General features: G+C 45.1%; 1 protein-coding gene across 1 annotated transcript in view; it reads right to left on the bottom strand.

The window, feature by feature from the left end:
• Positions 1 to 541: 541 nt before the first annotated feature.
• Positions 542 to 22,199, bottom strand: part of LOC147708718 (uncharacterized) — a 202,925-nt gene continuing 181,267 nt past the window's right edge. Inside the window, exons 14-16 of the mRNA XM_086925388.1 lie at positions 5,235 to 5,324; positions 1,933 to 2,022; positions 542 to 634 (exon numbers count right to left, since the gene is read on the bottom strand). Of these exons, the coding sequence (XP_086781514.1) occupies positions 542 to 634; positions 1,933 to 2,022; positions 5,235 to 5,324 (273 nt within the window). The remainder of the gene's footprint in view (positions 635 to 1,932; positions 2,023 to 5,234; positions 5,325 to 22,199) is intronic.

Raw genomic sequence — 22,199 nt, 5'->3', positions numbered from 1 at the left:
GACAGCCGGGGGGCGTCCGACGCATGGAATGCGTTAATCAGGCCCCACAATAAAGTCTGACATGCCTGAAATAGATAAAACACCTGGTGGAGGTATTTTGTTAGCATGGTTCAGGCAAGAGTACTACACTTGACGTAGCCGTGCACTGCACATAGCCACACAAACAAATGATAGCCACCTTCTGTTGTACTAGCACAGTTTGTTCACTATATATGTCATTTTAGAAGGAACTATGCCCAGCCTTTTGGCTGTCATTCCACTTACTGGATCTGGCATATATCAGGAACAATACTTTAACCAAAAGTGTTCTTCAAAAGCATAAACAATTTTCATCAACTTCCTCTGTTATTCAAATACTTTGTCAGTAAGTGTATGTACAGTGCACAGCTAGGGTGGGCAACATTACACAAGATGAAGTCACACATCAAATTGAATCTGCTGCACAAATCACATGTAGACAGCAACAAACTATTTTATTTTTCAATAAGGTCCTTGACATTCTTTCTTATTTTACAATATGCACTTGGCAGTCTTATTTTTATTATCCAAAAAGAATATTGGCAATAGTGTTAGTTATCTGTGTAGCATTCTTTTTCAAGAAGTTGACTAGTTTTGGGAGAAAAGGCTGTGTTGCCTGGAAAAGAAAGAGATACACATATATAAATATACAATTCAGTTGGGAGTTAAAGAACAATGGAAAACATTTTTACATTTATAGGTAACTTGAACCCTTAACATAAGCTAATCATGACCAAACAGCAATAGTGATTCATAAACTGCATTGAACAATTACATTATCTACGTTTCAATACATACAGGTATTATAAGTAATGTGGCTTGCAGTACACCTCCAGCTCAAGTAAAAAACAGGATAAGTGTTAACATTTGTCCTGAATTCTTATGATTGTTATGAAGTGCTCAGTTGCACAATAACTCAGGACCAAAGCTTATGCTATTACAGTGTAGACCCTGCACAGCCGAGCTCCCCAGGTTTCCGAGCTCCTTGCCAAGTTTCCCAGATCCATGCATAACCAACTGCAATGGTGTGGGTTTTGACTTTCCACTCTGGGATTTGTAGTTCTTGTTTATCCACATAAAACCAGGAATACGCTTCCCAGAAGTCAAAGACTAAGCCCTGTTCTGGAGTAGCTAGTCAAGCCTGAAGCAAGGATTATTGGTAGTTACAAGGTAATGTCAGGGTGATAAGGGCCTGAAAGGTTTGGGATGGGCTGAGATACAATCTCATGATTCAGCAGCTTACTTTTCTAATCTCAGAAAGTGCTAAAGACTCAGTGCCATGCCACAGAAATTTGCACTAGTGAAAACTGATTCCACACAATTTTTCTCTTTGTAAAGATCATATGTTCTCACAACTTTTTTAATGGAAATTATCACAGTATGTTTGAGATAAAGCCATTTTGCTCCATAGTTTATTACAGTAGTATAACAGATAGTGTAGAAATAGGTTTTTTTCTCCAAAAAGGCAATTATGGATTAAGATTAGTTGAACCTTCTCTGGTGCTTTTTAAATGATGTATAAACAATACATATGTAAAATAAGGTTTCACCATCCATCTGTAATATAAACACAAACCTCAACATAACCTGCAAAGTCAGTAAATCAGTCTATCATGTGGGATTATGGGGAAGAAGTGGGCACTGGAAGGCGAGAACTGATGTAAAGATCAGCTAAATACACAGGGCTTGGAAGGATGGAGGAGATGTCAATGAGGTTAACAGGATTGTCATGGAGCCATTTTAGTTTTGAGATTAGACACATCAGTTCTGTAGGGGGAGGGGCAGGCAGTATAGGATGCAGATGGATATTGGACACCCATTTTGAAGGACAACAACAAACCATGCATGTGGGGGGTCAAATAAATACTCAACCATATGGCTCACACCCCTCCATTGATATTCCCTGTTGCTTACCCTTTCTCTCTCAGAAACGTAATAGATCTGGTTTAAAAGAATAGGGCTGCTCCTCTGAAACATTCCCGATGTGCCATGCCACAGTGAGTGCTGCAAAGACACAAAAAAGAGAATAAGGGAAACACTCAGTCAAAGTATTGTGCCCCTGTCAATAAGCATGTTACCCACCCCAAACATCATGTTCTTTTCTCTAGTCTCCCCGGTTTGCTCTGCATAAGCTGCAGAAGAATTGTAAGCTTCAGTAGACTCTCTGTTACCATTTTGTTTCCAGAACCCACTTTAGATTGTATGTAGTGAAGTAAACCTGTACAATGTCAGTTGAGTTTCTAGCACATAAGCATTCATATGACTGCTTAATTGGGTAGGCAAATGGAACAAATGATGGACGGAATGCTGAACAATGCAAACATTCACCCCCAGTCACAAAGATCTGTGTTAAATCGATCGTTATTTTGGTCACACCCCAGCTTGGACCCAGCCATGTGGGTAGGCCAGTGGTTGGAAATTAAAGGGATGGAAGATACCATTGCTGGACAAGCTGTCACCAGCCAATTACATGCTCACACTGAAACTTATAACACCCTAGGCACTAATGAACCACAGTAGAATGGATTTCTTCCTTACAGGCAATGAAAGCCCCACTCAGAAGCAATTGAATGTTTTCCTTCAATGTTTAGTGTTTACAACTCTTTCCATTGATTTTTCTCCTTCAGAAATGATCATTCTGATGCATGAGCGATATTATCTTACATAATTCATAAGCAATCACACTAACAAGGAAAATTAAAACTCATTCAGTAACCGGGGGCTCGTTAATGCAACACCCTCTGCAACAAAATATGAGGGCAAAAACTGACAACCTTTCCCATTATTTAAAATGAATAAGGAATTCATTTTTCCATTACAATAAATCTGCTTAAAACATGGAACAGAAACTTCACCAGTGGATATCTGGGTCAGCTTGTGAGATTCAGCTACACTATCACCGGTCTGTTGCACATATCATTGACCACTCCGCTCCAGTTGTTTGAAATCTCCCACCCTGCGAGGTAACATGAAGAGTACTGCATCATCCTTCATTCTGACCTAAAAGACAGAGCCTTACCTTCCACTCCTAAGATGATGACTTGTAGATTTACTTGCAGGTCACAGGAAGCAACTCATGAATTTGAAAGAAGACCTCAAAGCAATACAGATGTGGATGACTCCGAGCAGCCTGACACACCCTGGCTCCAAAATAGAAATCCAGGTGCTGAGACACCACATCTCCCTTACAAAATACTGGCACTCTGATTCCCAACCTTCTTTGGAGACATTGTTCCATGAAAACCAAAGTCAGGGTCATAGTCTTTATATAGCCACAAACCCCAGTCTCAACTGACAAAAGCAGTGGTCAATACCACTTTCTACTAAATATAGCGTCTCAAAAAAACCTTGCCCCTCATCCCAAAAAATACCACCTCTGGAGGTAGAAACATCAGTAAATGTGACTACGGCTATTTCCTGTACATCACTCCCCCTGCCAAACCAAAGTACTATGAAAAACGGAAACTTGCCGTTCAATGTTTACCATTCACACTTTTTCCACATACAAAAGCATAGACCAATCACGTCTCAATAAAATAGTCTCACTTTGCCTAACCTTCAACTGCCTTTAATCCGTTAACCGCGGCGGTAATTCCGCCGTGGTGCAGACGTTTCCGTGCGCGGGCGGGGCCGCGTCGGCCATAGGCCGACGGCAGCACTGTGAAGGTAGTGCTGCCGTCGGCCAATGGCCGATGGCAGCAGGGAAAGGGTTAAGTTTCAACACCCTTATACCTACAGAATACAATCATACACCACCAGCTTACCATCTAAGATTCAAAGCAATCAACCGTTTAGTGGTTACTGGAGCCAATTGTAGAACACACTTCAGAGTCACTGGCTGTCAATTTTTCAATATCCTCCGCCCACACACTAATAATACTACTAGTAACCTGACCATCAGGAATCAAAACTAACCTTCATCAAATTATTGCTTGCTTGAACAACCACTTATCAATGCAATTAGAAACAATAAGAATGTCATGAAATAACAGTCATCCCCATACAACATGTGTCTTGCGGAAGCCTAGAAACAGTTGACATGAAGTGAGTGCTTAACTAAACAAATAAACATAAAAGTTTTTCAAGAATCATGGTGTCAGCATTAAGTGGTTATCTAGGGCTAGGTGGATGGAGACAACATTGGTTTGAGTTAGATAAAATAAGAATGTAGGGTCAGATTTATCAAGGCTTTGTGTTGGTGCAAAGTCACAAAAAGAGATGAGCACCGGTGCAAAGTCTTGATAAAGTTTTCAATTTTCAGTGCAAACGTTTATTTGTGAGGAAGGTTGACTAAGAATAATGCAAAGTAGCTGTTTGTGTTACTTTGCATTAATTTATGTCAAGGGGTGTTACATGGGCGTTCCCATGTAATTACCCAAGGAATTTAACACAGAGCCCCATCTACTAACAGAGGTAGACAGGGGTTTACATTAAAAAAATATGCCTCCATGAGAAATACTTTTTTCTCCAAACTGTTCGCTCATTGCATGTGTATAAAGAACATGTACAAAGTGGCAAAGTTTAGAAGTAAGTCTAAGCAAAGTATTTTGTACTGGAGGTTTTTAATTTCGGTAAAAAAGTTTCTGCATGGCGCTAGGCAACCTTAAGGAGAACAAGAACTTGGGAAAATGGCAGCAGTGCACTATCTGTGTAGTTGTGACACTGTCCAGCTCTCTCCCTTCCACGCAACACACCCCAGTAACTTTGCTTGTCGCTCTGCGCTGCATGAAAAGTAGATTTTCCCCTTAGTACTTAATAGCATTTTCAGAATGAGAAAGCAATAGTTTAGAGATTTGATCATTTGGGGGGGAGGGTATAAAAGTTTGCAGAAGATTTAACCCCTTCACTACGGCAGCTATTCCGCCGCAGTGCTAAGGGGACGGGGCGGAAGAGCGGCGGGCGCATGCTGGTGACGGAACCACTCCGTCACCAGTGTCGGTTGCGCTGTGCTTATGACGGAGCGGTTCTGTCATAGCCCCGCCCACTCAATAGAACGCTCAGCGCAGGCGCGGAATTCGCGCCGCGCATGAGCGGCGGGAGGGCCATGATGGAACCGCTCTGTCATCAGCACAGCGCCACCGCAGCTGATGGCGGAGCGGTTCCGTCATCAGCATACAAGGGGTTAAAGACATTTCACTGATAGAGAATTGTAACAGCATGCACTGGGTGGGGAAAAAGGAAACACTCACACATGGGCATGTCCACTGATCACTTACCCTCTGCCTTCCTGAAGTGTGATTTATAAGGCGACACACCAATGCGATGCTGCTCTCTTGTTTTCCATCTGAGGTGCGTAAGTCTGGCAACTGTGAAGAGTCCGAAAAAAGAATCAGGCAAGATAACTCCCAACAGCTAAAACAGAGCCCTTTATTTTTACCTAGCTGTAGTTCTCCTATTGTAATGTTATCTACTTTCGAAATAACAACCTATAGATGTACTTCGGGACCAAAGCATATTCTTAAAACTATCAGAGAGGAATGAATAATTACGTAGAAAACGGAATTCAGTTTCGTGAGGCTGTTTTCTGTGCATAGGGCTGATGCTTTAATGCATGGCAAGAAAGCTTTAGAAAGCCCATCTATCGAATAAAACCTGAAAATTGCGTTTTTGAAGTTTCTGGGGAGTGGTCATGCAAAATATGTCTTTGCTATTTGTAAGGAAAACTCAGAAACTGTTTCCTTCTGTGCAGAGAGCCATAAAGAAGATGCAGGAGGTAAGATGAAAAGACACAAAAGAGGAGATTCCTGACCATTTGCAATCATGGCATAAACATGAAGCACCCAGAGTGGGCTAGGAGGGATGGAGATGACATCAATGTGGCAACTGTAGGTGGCTTAAGTTGGCAATGGATTTGGAATCTGATCTGGGTGCCTAAAACTGGCTTCTTTGATCACTCTATAGTTACCCTTAAGGAAAAAAGATGGGATGAGGGATAATTCGGTTTTATAATATCCAGTGGTGAAATATTGTAAATAAATATTGATCTAGGCCATTCCATTACAGCTAGCATGGAAACATTTAAAAAACAAGCTAATTCCCTATCCACTGATTACCTCTCACTTATTCTTTGACTTTCACTATCATAAGGGACAAGGCTTGTGGGGCCAGATGTACGACCATTCTCTTTAGCGAATCGCAAATTGCGACGTTTTGCGACTCACAAAGTAGAATGTACAACAGTGTCTGTGAAACTATTTGCGATTTTCAATTGGGTCGCAAGGTACCGGCCTCATTAATATTCAAGAGGCAGGTCGCAATTAGTGAATTATTGGGTATTGTCTGCAAACACAGGGATGGTGGCCTGTTGGGGACACCAGACCCCAATGTCTGTGTTTGAATTTTTAATAAGCAACTTTTTTTTCCAAATTTATTCCATTTGGGAGTGGCTTACCACCTACTTGAAGTAGGCTGTAAACTGCAAGTGTTTTGCAAACACAAATGCGGTTGGAAAACAATGGTACATATCATTATGACTCGCTATTAGGGAGGGACGCCCTTGGCATGCCCCTTCCTAATAGCAACTTGCAAACACTATTTTGCGAGTCACTGACTCGCAAAATAGCGTTTGTACACCACCACCTTTTTTTGAAGTCACAAACGGGCCGATTCCGCGTTTGGGGCCGCTAAAAAAGGTCATACATCTGGCCCCTGGTCTATTCCACTTCAAGTGTGGCAGGGCTGGGTTCTTGCTGTGAAGATAGCGAACAAGCATTAGGCAAGATTCAGTTCAAGGGCAATATCCTCTATCCACACACATACAGTCTCTTTAGCTCCACAATGAAAGACATTTTGCTTTTTACTGGTGTGCAGCCTACAGGTGATCGTCTAAGTGGGAAGACCGCTTATGTTTAAGTCTGACCACTTTGTGAGATGATCAATGATTACTTTTAGCAAATTTGGCACAATGCCTAAAAAATAGTTTGGGTAATGTGTAGCCCAATTATTTATTTAGTGTAAACAGGTTAAAAATGGAAATTACATTGTTGGTATGCCGGAAGAAACATTTCAGGGGAAGGTAACAGGAGTAATGAGTAACCATTTATCCAGACATCAAGGGAAAGACAAAGAAGGGTGTTCCAGGTCAGCGATAATCATGCAGCAAGGGAAAAAGCCTCAATTACACTGCAGCTGAAGAACTGGTGCAGATAAGAAATTTGGTCTGGGGCTACATGGCCCAGCAGCAAAAGATGACCAGCTACCCAACCCCTCAGTATCACTTCAACCTGGTAAGGTGCTCCCTTCTTTGCTCAGTGTTCCATCATGCAGTGATTTTGTGCAGCCTTCTCCTACTTTACCACCACAACTTACTCTTTAAGCTCTGATTCCTCCACCCAGATGTCTCCATACAATTGGGTTCCCACTTCATCGCAGCCTACCCATGCCCCTGCACACTGCCACATTCAACCTCAGACTTACTTATCCCACACACGGCACTAGCCTCTTCATCCATTCATATGCATGTAATTTCATCGAACCACCTATCCATGGACTCAGTTACTCTACAACCAACCAAGCAATTCAATTTAGTCACCTTGTATGTTTAATGATCAGCAGTCAAACTTTAATCTGCAGTTATTTTTAAACATAGAGGGACAGCTCCCTCTTCTGTCCCTGTTTAAAAACCACTGACTTCACTGATGTGCATACCCCTTGGTGCCCTTACATACTCAGAGTATTTAAGGCTTATGTACTCCGAGTATTTGACAGTGGCACCAATGGGAAGGTACTGCAGTGAATTTGGTATTTGGCAGCGCTATTTCTTAGAGCATCCTCACATCCATTTTTGGTTGTGAGGGTGCATTTAGCACTAAGAAAATAGCAGCACATGCATACTTCGCTCCATTGCTGAATTCCGCAGAATTTTAATGTAATCCCACAGAATTACACAAAATCAAATTTGACCGTTCTGTCTGCCCCATATGGTACTGCCTGACAGCAAGATTTGGCTTTGCAACTTCTGCAGCAGAAAGTCTGGCAGGCCCAGCAGAGTGTGTTATATACTTAGCTAACTAGGGAGGTATGAAGGCAATGATTAGGAAAATATGGAAATTACAAAGAAAAAAATTGAATTTTTTTAGGTGATGTACATGTCTTTTTCCCTTTAGCTTTATCATTTCCTTTGGTACATAAATAAGGATCTAAAGTAAAGAAGTATTTATCCATGTGTAAGAAGACACCTGACTATTTTTGGAGGAGAAAACCAGTCATTACTTATAGCAAATCTGGCACAGTCTAAAAAAATATTTTGAGTAAAATGCAGCCTAATTAATTTGTTTACTATGAATAGATTTAGAATAGAAAATAGACTGATGGTATGTGAGAAGCCCATTGAGCCAGAAATAAAGGTAAAGACTAGGAAAGGGTTCGTGGGTAGCGAGAATCATGCTGTGAAGAAGAAAAGCCTAGCTCTTTGGAGGACGTAGGTAACATCAACATATTGATGGCAAGTGAGAAAGAGGGGTGCTGAGGGTGTACTATGCAGCTTTTTCCTCCACTGATATGTGCATTAATTCACTTAAAATGTTCTTCCTTTGAAAATGCCTGGACAGTAAGGCATCCACGTGGTGCAATGCAGTTGTAACATTTTAATTTCAGCCCACAGCAGCATTTGCATTCTATTTCAAACCTCTTCAGTCACCCATGGCACTCTGCCTAAGTCAAAAGGTGATCATAAATGCTCCAGTACCATCAATATTGCTTTGAGGAAATCGCAAGTGATGGCAGACAAAAGCCTTAACCTCTTAGCTATTAGGTCTACCCCACCATCCCCCTGGTTATAAGCCTTTTTTTTACTATATGGGGTAGCTCGCGCTTAGGCCCCTGTAACTTTTTGTCAACATTAGGTATCCATGCCAAATTTGCGTCCTTTTCTTTCAACATCATTGGAATTTTAAAGATACCCAGGGTTTGTGGATTCCCCTGGAGGGGTCCCAAAATTAGCCAAAAGACAGCAAAGCACATTTATTTTCTTTTTTGTGGGAAAAAGTGCTGCAGAAGAAAGCATCAGTTCTTTCCCCTGCAAATGGTATCATCAAACAGTTTGTGGTACTCAAATCTCCATCTTCCCAGCTTTGAGGAACAGAGAGAATTTTGTCAGAAAACCCATACGTTTTAACAGTTTGGGCATTTTACTGGGACATATCCTATTTTTGCGACTTTTTGTGCACCAACCTCATTCCAGTTAGTGGTAAAAATAGAATTGGAAGAAATAATGGATCCTGGAAAACTATACATTTCTGAAGTAGACACATTTCTGAATACAGCTAGGGGTAATTTGTGTAGATCTTTCAAGGTTTATTTTTGATAGAAACTAATAGTTGAAAATAAGAAAAATTGAAAATGAGATTAAAAAAAACAGCTATTTGTGCCAACGTTTTCACCTGTAACATCTTCTATGTATTTCAGATTTCTTTACAGCAATATACCGTTAAATCCACTGGACCCTTCAGGTTGTGGGGATATATAGGACTTGTAGGTTCACTGTTAGAACTGGGGGTCTCTAGTTGGCAGAGGTAGGTACCACTGTCCAAATAGGGACCCTTGCTTCTAGGCAGGGTAAGGAGGAAACAATCTTTAGATAACCTCTGCTCACCCCCTTGGTAGCTTGGCACAAGCAGTCAGGCTTATCCAAAAGCAATGTTTAAAGTGTTTGTACCATCACTCACAGTAACACAGTGAAAACACATCAAACTGACTCCACAACAGTTTAGAAAAATAAAGGTATTTAATCTATACTACACAAGACCAAAACAACAAAAATCCAACATACACAGTTCAAAAATATGGTTGCAAAAGAGTTCTTAAGGTTGCGATAAAATAATCCACAGTTGCATGAAAAGTTCACAGTTGCGTCACATTTAACCAATAGTACCTTTTGAATGTGACAAAGTTCCAAAGCAGAAGCTGGTGCAGTGGAAAACAAGCGATGCGTTGCTCCTGAGACCCTGGGGAGGCGATGCGACAACCCCGCAGCAGCAGCGGGCGGGTTGCGACTAATCCGGTCTGTATGGGGAGGAAGGCGGAGTTGTATGGATTTGGATGCGTAGGTTCCGTGAGAAGTTTTCTCTCACAAAGGCACGATGCGATGATCTTTGGAGTTGCGACGATCTCCAGGGTGACGATGCATGGACCAGCGGTGATCTCTCTCTCGCAGCTCCTCTATGCGATGGCTTCTGCGACGACACTCGCAGCGACGTGATGCGGTCCGCAAGCAAGTGGTGCGGCAATCTCACCCTGGGACGACAGGCTCCGCGACGACACTCGCAGCGATGGTAATCTTCCTACACCGGTCTGGTGCGTCCCGCAAACGAAGGATGCAACGGCTCTGGCAGCGGCAACAGGCGCTGCGACGATCTCGACCTTCGTAGCGGCGGGAATTTCCTCGCACTGTTGGGGATGTGCTCTGCAAGCGAGCGATGCAACAAAACTTGCAGAAAGTCTTTAAAAGCTTGGTTTCCAGCTTCCCAACACAGGTACAACTTCTAGAGGCACCACACATGGGCCATGCACTCAAGGAGGAAGGACAGAACTTTCTCAGTAGAGTTTAGGGAAGCTGGGGGTGAAGTCCTTTTGTTCCTGGGACTTCAGAACAGGGAGCCAGCTCTTCTAAGGCCCCTGGAGATTCCTTCAAGACAGGGGACTCAGCACAAAGCAAAGTCCTTCTCCTCTCCTTGGCAGCAAAGCAACAGTCGGTCAGTCCAGCAGAGCAACAGCAGGACAGTCTTCCTTCTTCATTCCAGGATGATCTATTTTTCTGTTGTCAGCGGTCCTGTACTTATACCCCTAAAAGTCTTAATTCTCTTAGTACAAGTGGGCCCTGAGCCCGGTCGGAACCAGTTCTGGGTGTTCCTCGAGCATTTTGTTTTCCTAGCTTCTCCTTTCCTTTCAGAGTGAGGGGCAGGGTCGTCAGCCTCCCGGCAGGAGGTGGAGCCAGCATTGTGGACGGTAGGCACAGCCTTATTTAGGCCCAGGTACAATCTCCTCCCATCACTCAAGTTGCAAATGCAGTATTTCAGCCTAGGGTTGACTCAGCCAGCCTCCTGGGGAATCCCCAGCCCCTGTCACTCTCAAACCAGACAGTCCATTCACAAACAGGCCAAGGCACACAGAAAGGTCAGACAAGAGAACAGCGACTTTCTAAAAGTGCTGTTCTCAAAAACAGGATTTAAAAACAACCTTTCCTAAAAGATGTGTTATTAAATTCTGAGTTCAGGGATACTAGACTTTTATGTCCTATCTTGTTCCTATGGGAAGATATGCTGGTAGCCACTGTAGCCAGCATCCCCCATGATAGCCTATGGAGCAAGATAGCCTTGCAGCTGTGAAAAACGAAAATGGCTGTAATTCATTACCAGAGCATGTCACCTGCACAAGTACATGCTCTACCTTTCACATACACTGCACTCTGCCTAAGGGGGTACCTTGGGCCTTCCATAGGGGTGACGAATGTGCACAGAAAGGGAAAGGTTAGGCCTGTTCAGTGGGGACACGGACCAAGAGGACATGACAGTTCACAGACTGCACACAGGCACTGTGGTGGCAGGCCTGAGACACCATTTTAGGGCTACTTATGTGGGTGGCACAATCAGTGCTGCAGGCCCACTAGTAGCATTTTTTTCATCACCAGCCCTGGCACACTCAGTGCACTTTACTAGGGACTTCTTGGTAATACATATATGCCAACCATGTATATCCAATCACAATAACAATTTACACAGAGAGCATATGCACTTTAGCACTGATCAGCAGTGGTAAAGTGCCCAGAGTCCTATTGCCAACATCCACAGGTCAGGAAAAATAAGGGAGGAAGAAGCAAAAAGTTTGGGGATAACCCTGCAAAAAGGGCCAGTTCCAACATTCACCAAGGACCAGAGGAACCCAGAGCTAATAACTGAGCTGGGTCTTTGAATGGTTTTTCATTGTGTACCGGGTATATAGCAATTCATTTGGTAAAATATAAAGAGTGAAAAATAGGTATCAAGGACACCTATGTATTTCCAAAATGGGAACAAAATATAGAGTTTAGAAGCAGTAGCCATTAGCACATCTCCTAAATTGTGGAAACCTATACTAGCATGTGAATTATAGGACATTTTTCAAAGTGACATCTTTTTTACACATTGTCTTACATTTGAAAGGCAGAAATGCATACAAACTCAATACGGAATATCAGTTGCTCTACAAATTTGTGTTCCTCTAAGTTTCCCCATAAAAATGGTACCTCACTTGAGGGGGTAGGATTAGTGCCCGAAGGGGCCAAAATGCAATGTGGACACACCACATTTTTACAGAAAAAACGTACTCTTTTTTTTACAGTGTTTAGCTGTGGATTTTGAATCCTAGCTCTGCTGGAACCTAGGGAATTCTAGCATACCTGTACAGTTTTAAAAAGTAGACACCCAGTGGAATCCAGGAAGTGGAGACTTGTGCAGCTCTCACCAGGTTCGGTTACCCAGTATCCTTTCCAAACCTCAAACTTTGAAAAAAAACACAATTTCCCCACATTTCTGTGATGGGAAGTTCTGGAAGCTGCATGGATCTACAAAATTCCATGCACCCCGAATTCCCCAAAGCCTTCCAATAAAAATGGTACCTCACTCATGTGGGTAGGCCTAGTGCCCGCCACAGGAAACAGGCCAAAATGCAAAGTGGACACACATCATATTTTTAGAGTGAAAATGACCCTTTTTTCTCAAAGTGCCTAGCTGTGAATTTTGAACCCTAGGCCTGCCGACACCTAGGGAAACCTAGCAAACCTATACATTTTTTAAAACTAGACACGCAGGGAAATCCAGGAGGGTTGACTTGTGTGGCTATCACCAGGTTCTGTTACCCAGAATCTCTTGCAAACCTCAAAATTTGTTGCAAAAAATACAATTTCCGCACATTTCTGTGAGGAACATTTCTGGAATTTACGCGGATCCACAAAATTCCACCCAACTCACATTCCCCAAAGTCTTCTGATAGAAATCATACCTCACTTGTGGCGGTAGGCCTAAACGTAACGTGTACACAGCCCATTTTTACAGTGAAAACGGACTCTTTTTTTTTCAAAGTGCCTAGCTGTGGATTGTGAACTTGGGGAAACGTGGTAAACCTATACATTTTCGAAAACTAGACACCCAGGGGAATTCAGGAGAGGGTGGCTTGTGTGGCTCTCACCAGGTCCTGTAACTCAGAATCCCTTGCAAACTTCAAACTTTGTCACATAAAACACATGTTCCTCATTCCTAGTGCTCGCGACAGGAAACGGCCCAAAACACAACTTGGACATACCACATTTTTACTGTAAAAACTGACCCTTTTTTTTGCAAAGTGCCTAGTTGTGGATTTTGAACCCTAGCTCTGCCGGCACCTAGGGAAACCTAGCAAACCTATACATTTTTTAAAACTAGACCCATAGGGAAACACTGGAGGGGGTGACTTGTGTGGCTGTCACCAGGTTCTGTTACCCAGAATCCCTTGCAGACCTGAAAAACTACTGGCCCATCTCGCTTCTCCCCTTCACTGCCAAAGTCACAGAGAGACTCGTGAACACCCAACTGACCGCCTTTGTTGATAACTCCATCCTAGATGCCTCCCAGTCTGAATTCCGCAGCAACCACAGCACCGAGACCACCCTTCTAGCCACCACTGATGACATCCGCATGCTACTGGACCAGGGACACACAGCGGCCCTCATCCTGCTAGACCACTCCGCAGCCTTCGACACTGTGTCACACTGCACATTCACAGCCAGACTTCACGATGCAGGGATACAAGCCGCCCTAGACTGGATCCAATCCTTCTTCTCCGGCTGAACTCAGAGGATCAGACTCCCACCCTTCTGCTCCGAACCCACTGATATCACCAGCAGGGTACCCCAGGGATCATCTTTCAGCCCTACGCTCTTCAATATCTACATGGCCCCCCTCGCCACCATCGTCAGACAGCATGGGCTCAGCATCCTATCCTACGCTGATGACACACAGCTCATCCTGTCCCTCTTGAAAAATCCTGAAGACGCTAGACTCTGCTTTCAGGAAGGAATGAAGAACGTGGCAACCTGGATGAAGGACAGCTGTCTGAAGCTCCACTCAGAGACAACCGAGGTCCTCATACTCGGACCCTGCTCCACCGCCTGGGACAACACCTGGTGGCTGCCTGCCCTTGGGATCCCACCCACCCCCACTGACCACGCCCGGAACCTCGGCATCATCCTCCAATCCTCCCTGTCCATGAACCGCCAGATCAACGCCATTGCCTCCACCAGTTTCAACTGCCTTCGCATCCTCCATAAGTCCTTCAAATGGATCCTCTCTGACTGCAAAAGGACCGCCACCCACGCACTCATAACCAGCAGACTTGACTACGGCAACTCCCTCTACGCCGGAATCAACAGAACTCTTCTACACAGATTCCAAGCCATCCAGAAGCCGCAGCCAGACTCATCCTCGGTACTCCACGGCTCAAGCACATGTCCCAACACCTACACACCCTCCACTGGCTCCCCGTCAAGATGAGTCACTTTCAAACTCCTCACTCACTCCTACAACATCGGACCCAAATACCTCAACGAGAGAGCCTCCTTCCATGCACCCATGAGAAATCTTCGCTTCACCAACCTCACCCTGGCAGAGGTCCCCCGCATCCACAGAAACAAAACCGGAGGAAGAGCCTTCTCCTACATCACAGCCAAGACCTGGAACGAGCTCCCGGTGAACATCAGACGCTACCCGACCCTGTACACGTTCAGGAAGAACCTCAAGACTTGGCTCTTCAACTGATCTGGAGCTGTCTTCCCACCCCCCCCACACCCAGCGGCTTAAGACCCTCATGGGTGAGTAGCATGCTATATAAACCCCTGATTGATTGATTGAAATTATGTGATGGAAACTTTCGGAGTCTGTGTCGATCCACAAAATTTCACCCACCACGCATTTCCCAATGTCTCTCAATAAAAATGGTCCCAAACTTGTGTGGGTAGGCCTAGTACCTGAGACAAGAAAATGGCCAAAACGCAAAGTGGACACACCACATTTTTAAAGTGAAAACTGACAATTTTTTGGCAAAGTCCCTAATTGTGGTTTGTGAACCTTAGCTCTGCTGGCACCTAGGGAAACTTACCATCCCTATACATTTTTGAAAACTAGACACCCAGGAGAATCCAGGATGGGTTAACTTGTGTGGCTCTCATCAGATTCTAATACCAAAAATCCCTTGCAAACCTCAAACATTGGAGAAAAAAAACCTAATTCTCTTCACATGTCTGTGATGAAAAGAGCTGGGATCTATGTGGAGCCACTAACTTCCACCCATCCCGCATTCTTTAAAGTCTTCCGATACAAAATGGTACCTCACTTGTGTGGGTGGCCCAAGTACCTGCTGCAGGGAAGGGCATTGTGGAGATTTAAAAATTACCTATCACAAAACACATGGTTTTGCAAAGGGCCTCACCTGGGTTTTTGGCCCCACACTCGGTGGCCATCTAGGGAATCCTACCAAACCCAGACATCTTTGAAAACTAGACACCTGTGGGAGTTCATGGAGGTATGGCTTGTAAGATTTCCTATCCAAAATCCCCTGCAAACCTTAAATTTAGGGCGGGCATCGGCATGCCAATTCTGGGCAGCCCCCACTCCTAGATACAAAAATGCCAGCGTAATCCTTGGTGCCTGGGGAGAAAATCAAGGGCTATTGACCCCAACTGCCTCCTGGAGGGGCCGAATGAATTTGGCATTTTTTGAGGGGGTTGGGGCATTGGCATGCCCATTCTGGACATCCCATACCCCTGACCATTGAATAAAATGTTGCATTGCCTGGTGGGGTTTCAGCCCCGCCCATGGAGGCAGATAAGGGGCTATTTCCCCCAACTGCCTCCCAGGGGGCAGAAAGACTGTTCCGAATTGTTTTTCGGGTAGGGGTATTGGCATGCCCATTCTGTGCAGCCCCCACCCCTATGTAATAAAAAAATCCCTGGTGCCTAGTGGGTGTTCTGTCCCCCCCAGGAGGCATATCAGGGGCTACTGCCCCATCTGCCTCTGGGGGGCATAGAATGAGTGTGGCTTTTTTTTTTGGGGGGGGGGGGCATTCACATGCCTGTTCTGGGCAACCCCAACCTGAACTTTGAAGAAAAAAAAATCCCTGGTGCCTAGTGGACTTTCTGCCCCCCCCCCCCGGGGGTGCCCCCCCCGGGGGGGCAGATAAGGGGCCATTGCCCCATCTGCCTCCCGGGGGGGGGCAGAAAGTCTGTCGTTTTTGGGGTGGGGCATTGGCATGCCCATTCTGGGCAGCCCCCACCCCTACGTATACAAAAAATGAATAAACCCTGGTGCCTAGTGGGCCTTTTTCCCACCCCATAACCCGGTAAGCAGATCAAGGGATACTGCCCCCATCTGCCTCGGGAAACATCATTTACTACGAAGGCATCCCCACGCATAACGTTTACCACGGTACACTTACCACGCAAACGTTTTTTCAACGTGGGTGCCTTCCACGACCGTCTTGACCACGAAAGTACGTTCAGCGTGGGTTGGGGGGAGACGTGGTATTCCGTCCAGTCGTGCTGGGGGGGCTGGGGGAGGGTTGGGAGGGGGGCTAGGGGGGCTGGGGGGGCTGGGGGGTCTCCCCCCCAAAAAATAACAACAATTAAGGAGCGAGTTAGATAAATAAAAAAAAACGCTCTGTGGTATTAATGAAGTAAAAGGAATGACCCTCCCCCAAAGACGTGCAGTGTACGTAAAAAAAACAGTCCTTTTTTTATTTTAGAAGACGTGTTTTGACGCTTGTTTCCATGGTAGATGGAAGTAAGGGGCTGCTGGAGAAAGACGTGCAGGTAAGACGTTTCTACCGTGGTACAATCCTTCGTTGTAAATTCCAGCGTGGTAAAGCCACTTGCGATGTAAAATTCGCGTGGTAATGCCATGCGTGGAACTTGTAATTGTTGAAAAATCATATATTCATCTGCCTCCTGGGGAGGCATAAAAACTGTTGCATTTTTGGGGGGCGAGATTGAGGGCATTGCCATTACCGTTCCTGGCAGCCCCCACCCCTGAACAATAAAACAAATAATCCCTGGCATCTAGGGTGCTTTCTGTCCCCGAGGGCAGAAAGAGTGGTTAGGGCAAAATAAAATGTGGAGAGCAAAGGCGCTTGCCCAATGGGCCATTCCCCTTTCCCTGGTGGCTAGTGGGTGGAACCCTGCTTGGGGATACCCTCCTGGGGCAATCCCACAAGCAGGGTTCCACTAGCGATGGGTACCATTGGAAAGGGGAGGTTCTCCCCTTTCCAACAATACCTCTCCCAAGTGTTTCGGTGCTCGGGGGGGGGGCTGAGATAGCACCAGGAGCACTGAAACAATGAAACTGAAACTAAGTTTCAGTTTTCTTTTTCAATGTAATGACGTCAGCGCGCCATGCGCGCGATCGTCATTGCATTGAAAATAAAAAACAGGCCTCAGGAGGTTGGTGAAGCTCTTCCTCACCTCCCGAGGCCCCCCAAAAAAAGGAAATCCCTCTGCTGTTTGCAGCAGAGAGATTTAGTGCACCTGTGCACATTACAGAATGGTCCCACCATGAGCACAGGAGCACTGGTGCTCATGACAGAACCATTCTGTCATGAGCATCGAAAGGGTTAATTATATGGACTATTCTCGAGCATCAGTATCTTTCACAGATTGACCTGCTTTGAATATCCCCTATTATCAGACAAAGACCATGCACCATATATGAACTGACATCAGAGTTTACTTTAGTAGTCCATCAATGTCGCCTTATGTGAGCAGTCATATCACTGACGCTACAGAGGCCATTTTAGATTGTGTGAGGCACAGCAAGTGAGGCAGACATTAACAAAGTAAGTAAACTGCATAAAGTATACATACATTTCTTTGCAAGTGCTATTGTTCCCTTTTGAAAAGCGATCTTGGTTAGGAGATGAAAGTGTCCTTAAGGCCTGGCCTCTAATGGTACCATTTAGATCAGTGCTCTGCTTGCCTGCAGATGGGGGGATAACTGCAGGAATTCAATTGAAAAAGGTGAGTACATATTGCCTTAGACTTAGGGGCATATTATCAAGCCTGTGCGCTAAAAGTATCGCCGCTTTATCGGCCAAAAACGGCCGATAAAGCGGCGATAATGGGCTTGATAATATGCTCTATCGAATTCCAATCGAAGCACATGTTAGATGTGAAGACATCTAACATGGGCTTCGATTGGAATTCCACAGAGCATATTATCAAGCCCATTATCGCCGCTTTATCGGCCGTTTTCGGCCGATAAAGCGGCGATAATTTTAGCGCACAGGCTTGATAATATGCCCCTTAGAGCCTCGGAGGGACTGACTATCAGCATGTACGAAGTGCAAGTGATATTGTCTAGTAATGACTAAGATCTGCCTGATCAGAGAGTGTTTTGGAAGTTTGACTCACTCTCAGAGGAATGGGATGAAGTGTGCATAGGGAGGAGAGCTGACACTGGTAACTGCTACAGTAATATTGTCAATGGGTCGGCACTCAGTCTATCTTAGTTGATAACAGATGGTCTGCTGCTAAGGACTGGTTCCACACTGCCACAGAAATAACCTAGGATCCAATTAAATTAGTTTCAAGGGTTTTTATAGAGCATATGGCTACCAAAGACGGGCTTTCCAGCACTGACAGGCTATGCAGGATAGTGGGCTGTTTAGGCATATAAATTGGTTTTGAGTCGTTTGTCCTAAGGCTGATGGGTAGAGAATTCCAGAGTTTTAGAACAAGATAGTCAAACGAGCGACCACCGGCTCTGGCTCCCTTGATTCTGGGGATGGTGAGGATAAATTGTTGGATCTCAATTCTCTGTTGGCACTGTAGGGATTAATAAGGTGCTGAAGGATATGCAGACTAACCCTGTGTTTTGCACGATGTGGAATGCAGAGTGCTTTCAATTGTTTTCTTTTACGTAAGTGTGGGCGGAGCAGGGCAAGCTTACTGAGCTCCACTGAGCAAATAAATGTAACAAATATGGGAAGTGCTACAGTTAGTGGTTGGTGTGTTCAGTCCACTGCAGTGGGCTAGAAATCCTCTTGCTGTGATATAGAACCTTGGGCAACCTCCTACCTGGCCTTTAGGTAGTTGCTGACTAAATTTAATAGGAAAAGCCTATTCTTGGTTTCTAGAGGTCTTTATTCAGGGCTCGTGAAACCTATAGTAAGTTCAGAGCACCTGCAGCAATTGATGAATCAGGCATTCCACTGCAATTCACTCAAAAGCTCATACTTTGCTCCCTCACAGGCAGGGCTTAATTTGAGCCGATAGTTACATGTGGGGCCCAATGGCACTCATATTTTGGGACTGGCACTTGTTTATGCTCATCAAACTGACCCAGAATAAGAGAGAGAAGCAGAAAAGGGGAGTAAGGAGGAACAATAACGGTGAACAGCTGATAAATGAAGAAATCAGGGATGAAAAAGAACCTGCAAGCTTTAGATAAAAGGGCAGGAAATAGATGGCAGTGGATGAAAAAGGCATCAAGTCACGGTGAAGTGTGGCTCAATGGTTAGAGCGGCAGACCCTGATGCAGAGGTCTAGCCTGGGACGAGGGTTCAATTCCCCGCCTCGGCGGGTCTTGGGCTCAAAATTCCACGAACCTGATAATTCTCTCCTCGGTGCCTATTCTAATCATAGAGTCCCACTCTGCAACTCTGGGCAATAGCTTGCTTAATCTCCACAACGGCCCCCACAACGCTAAGAATGCCTGGCCTCCACCCTGGGGGTGCCCAGGAGTGGACGCCTCACAGGAAAAGCCAGGATGGGTTCCACAGCGGTATTTGTACAAGCGCCTTGAGACCCTTGCGTTTGAGTAGTGTGCGCTATACAAGTATCAATATACAATTTACTACAAATCAATTGGTAGCGCTGTTGGTGGGATTCCAAGAAAAACTTTGGGTCCCTGTATTTATTCGTTTGCAAATTAAGCACTACTCAATAGGCTTTAATTTTACTCTTGTGGATGGAATAGGTTCAGCATATGGCTGGAATGATATCCTAGTGGCTAGTGAGAGTGGGCTTTGGAGGATAGACTAGTCTACATTCTACCCACTTAGAACCATGCTTTGAGAGGTGAGAAATCTATAGCACATTATTTCTAGCTTTAGGTAACTGGGGCCTGAGATGAGAGAGGTGAGAGGTGAACAAGTGTTTCCCACCACGAGCTTCACACCCCATTCCAGAGGCCCTGAGTAAGATCCACTCCATGATAATAATGGTTAATGATTCTATGTCATTATCAGGGGTAGGTGGAGATTGCGTAGTTCTGTGGCCTGGCAGAGTGCCCCCCTGCACCCCTGCTGAAGCCCAGGCCAACCGCCCTCCTCCAGCTAAAGCCCCCCGACCCTCCACTCCCTCTAAACACCCGGCCCTCCCTCCCGCTAAGCACCCGGGACCCCCGCATCCCTCCCGCTAAACCTCTGCCCCCCGCCCTCCCTCCTACGTAGTAAGGCCTAAAAGATGAAAAAGAGTAGAGACCTACCTTCCTCCCAAATCAGTGTCCTGCTCCTGCTGCAGGGCCTGGATCCACTCTGCTTCCGCTGCTCCGGTTGAATTACAGGAAGAACTGCAATGTGCATGGCGTACTGAGTGAAGACATGTCTGACCCTATCCTAGAATTTGATAGGGTCAGGCATGTCTTCACTTAGTACGCCATGCGCACTACAGTTCTTCCTGTAATTCAACCGGGGCAGCGGAAGTGGAGCCAGGCGCAGGAGCAGGACAACGATTTGGAAGTAAGGTAAGTCTCCCTACACCAGTGAACTCTACTCCGCTGCGATTGCGGCGTTTTGGAAAATGCAGCACGCCAAACGGAGTGCAGAGTTACTAAAACTCTGCAAATTTCTTTGATCTACTCGAGCTCGGCGGTTAGGGGTAGGTCTGCACACACGGACTCGGAGCGCTGAAGCCAAATTTTTAAGGGCTCAACTCTGGAGTACCAGACCGCCGATCCCTCATGTGGCCTCTAATATAAGACCATTAGGCATAGGAGGATCCACTAAGGTAACTAATACAACACATATGAGATTAGCATGTTGTTGTTTTCACTTTGGTCCTGAAGAATCGCGGTTACTATAGCCCTAGCGAGAAACATGTTGACCACATGCACCTCTAGCCTCTTCTAGGGTCACACAACCCTAACTAGTAGACACCTAGGAAGCTAGCCCCACCTTTTAACTGTAGCCAGAGGACCCCCAGAATAAAGGTAATTCAGGTATCCCTTGCTACATTTTTAACCAGTTCAATAGGAATACACCATCCTGCCCACATACCCCCACTTCACCAAAAGGCAGTTGGAAAAAGATCTCCGCCAAAGAGCCCCTCTTTGAGGTGAGCCCGTCGGGGGTTGCACCGCCTCCCCGACGAGGAGCAACCGCCGATGATGAAGCATGACACTCTTCGGGGTGTGTGAGGCAATTACATCCAACATAATGGATGCCCCAGGGTACCATTGTAACACCCTTGGTCACGCCAGGTAAATCTTTTCTTAAAAACCTTCCTTAAATCCTCATCTCTTTCCAGGAACAGTGCAGCACCCTCTACTTTTGTTGGTATCTCTAGTACTTAGTACGGACACTGAGCTGCTACTGGACCTTCCACCACCTTGAGTGGTAAATAGTGTCCTTTCGCCTCCCTCCCTTTGAAAACCAACTTCTTTGGCGGAGCAGAGTTAACCACCAGCACTTAGTCATTATATAAGCGGTGTCACCTGCAATGGAATCTTATGGTACTCAGGCAAAGAAAGTGTGCTTTCATGTCTCTTCTTAGCTTCTTTAAACCAAAGTGGCCACACTTTGTTCTCATTGCATCATTGTGTACAGACACGATCTACCCTACTCCCTTTTCTTCCCAGTGAGATACAGAATTATGCTCTGCAATGGTTGCTATTGTCATAAGGCAGGTCATAGGCCAAAGGGTATATAAGCTTCCAGGTTAAAGAAGGTGCATGAAATATAATGCTGCTAATGCTGATAATATTATAGAAGTGCAGTTTTACATTTATTCTTTAAGCATTGTTTTTTTAATCGCTTCAAATACTGAAGGAAGGCATGGTGTTTGAAAGGTGGGTTTGGAGGTCTGAGGAACTGCATATAGTCAGCATGCCGTTTTCACATTCCTGCATCAGGGCACTGTAAGTTACACAACAATGTACACACAGACCACCATATGAACACTTTCA

Source organism: Lissotriton vulgaris, chromosome 6 (assembly GCF_964263255.1).
Source record: "Lissotriton vulgaris chromosome 6, aLisVul1.2, whole genome shotgun sequence".
In the NCBI taxonomy this organism is placed as follows: Eukaryota; Metazoa; Chordata; class Amphibia; order Caudata; family Salamandridae; genus Lissotriton; species Lissotriton vulgaris.
The sequence above is the reverse complement of the archived record's forward strand: the minus strand, read 5'-3'. Positions and strand labels throughout refer to the sequence as shown.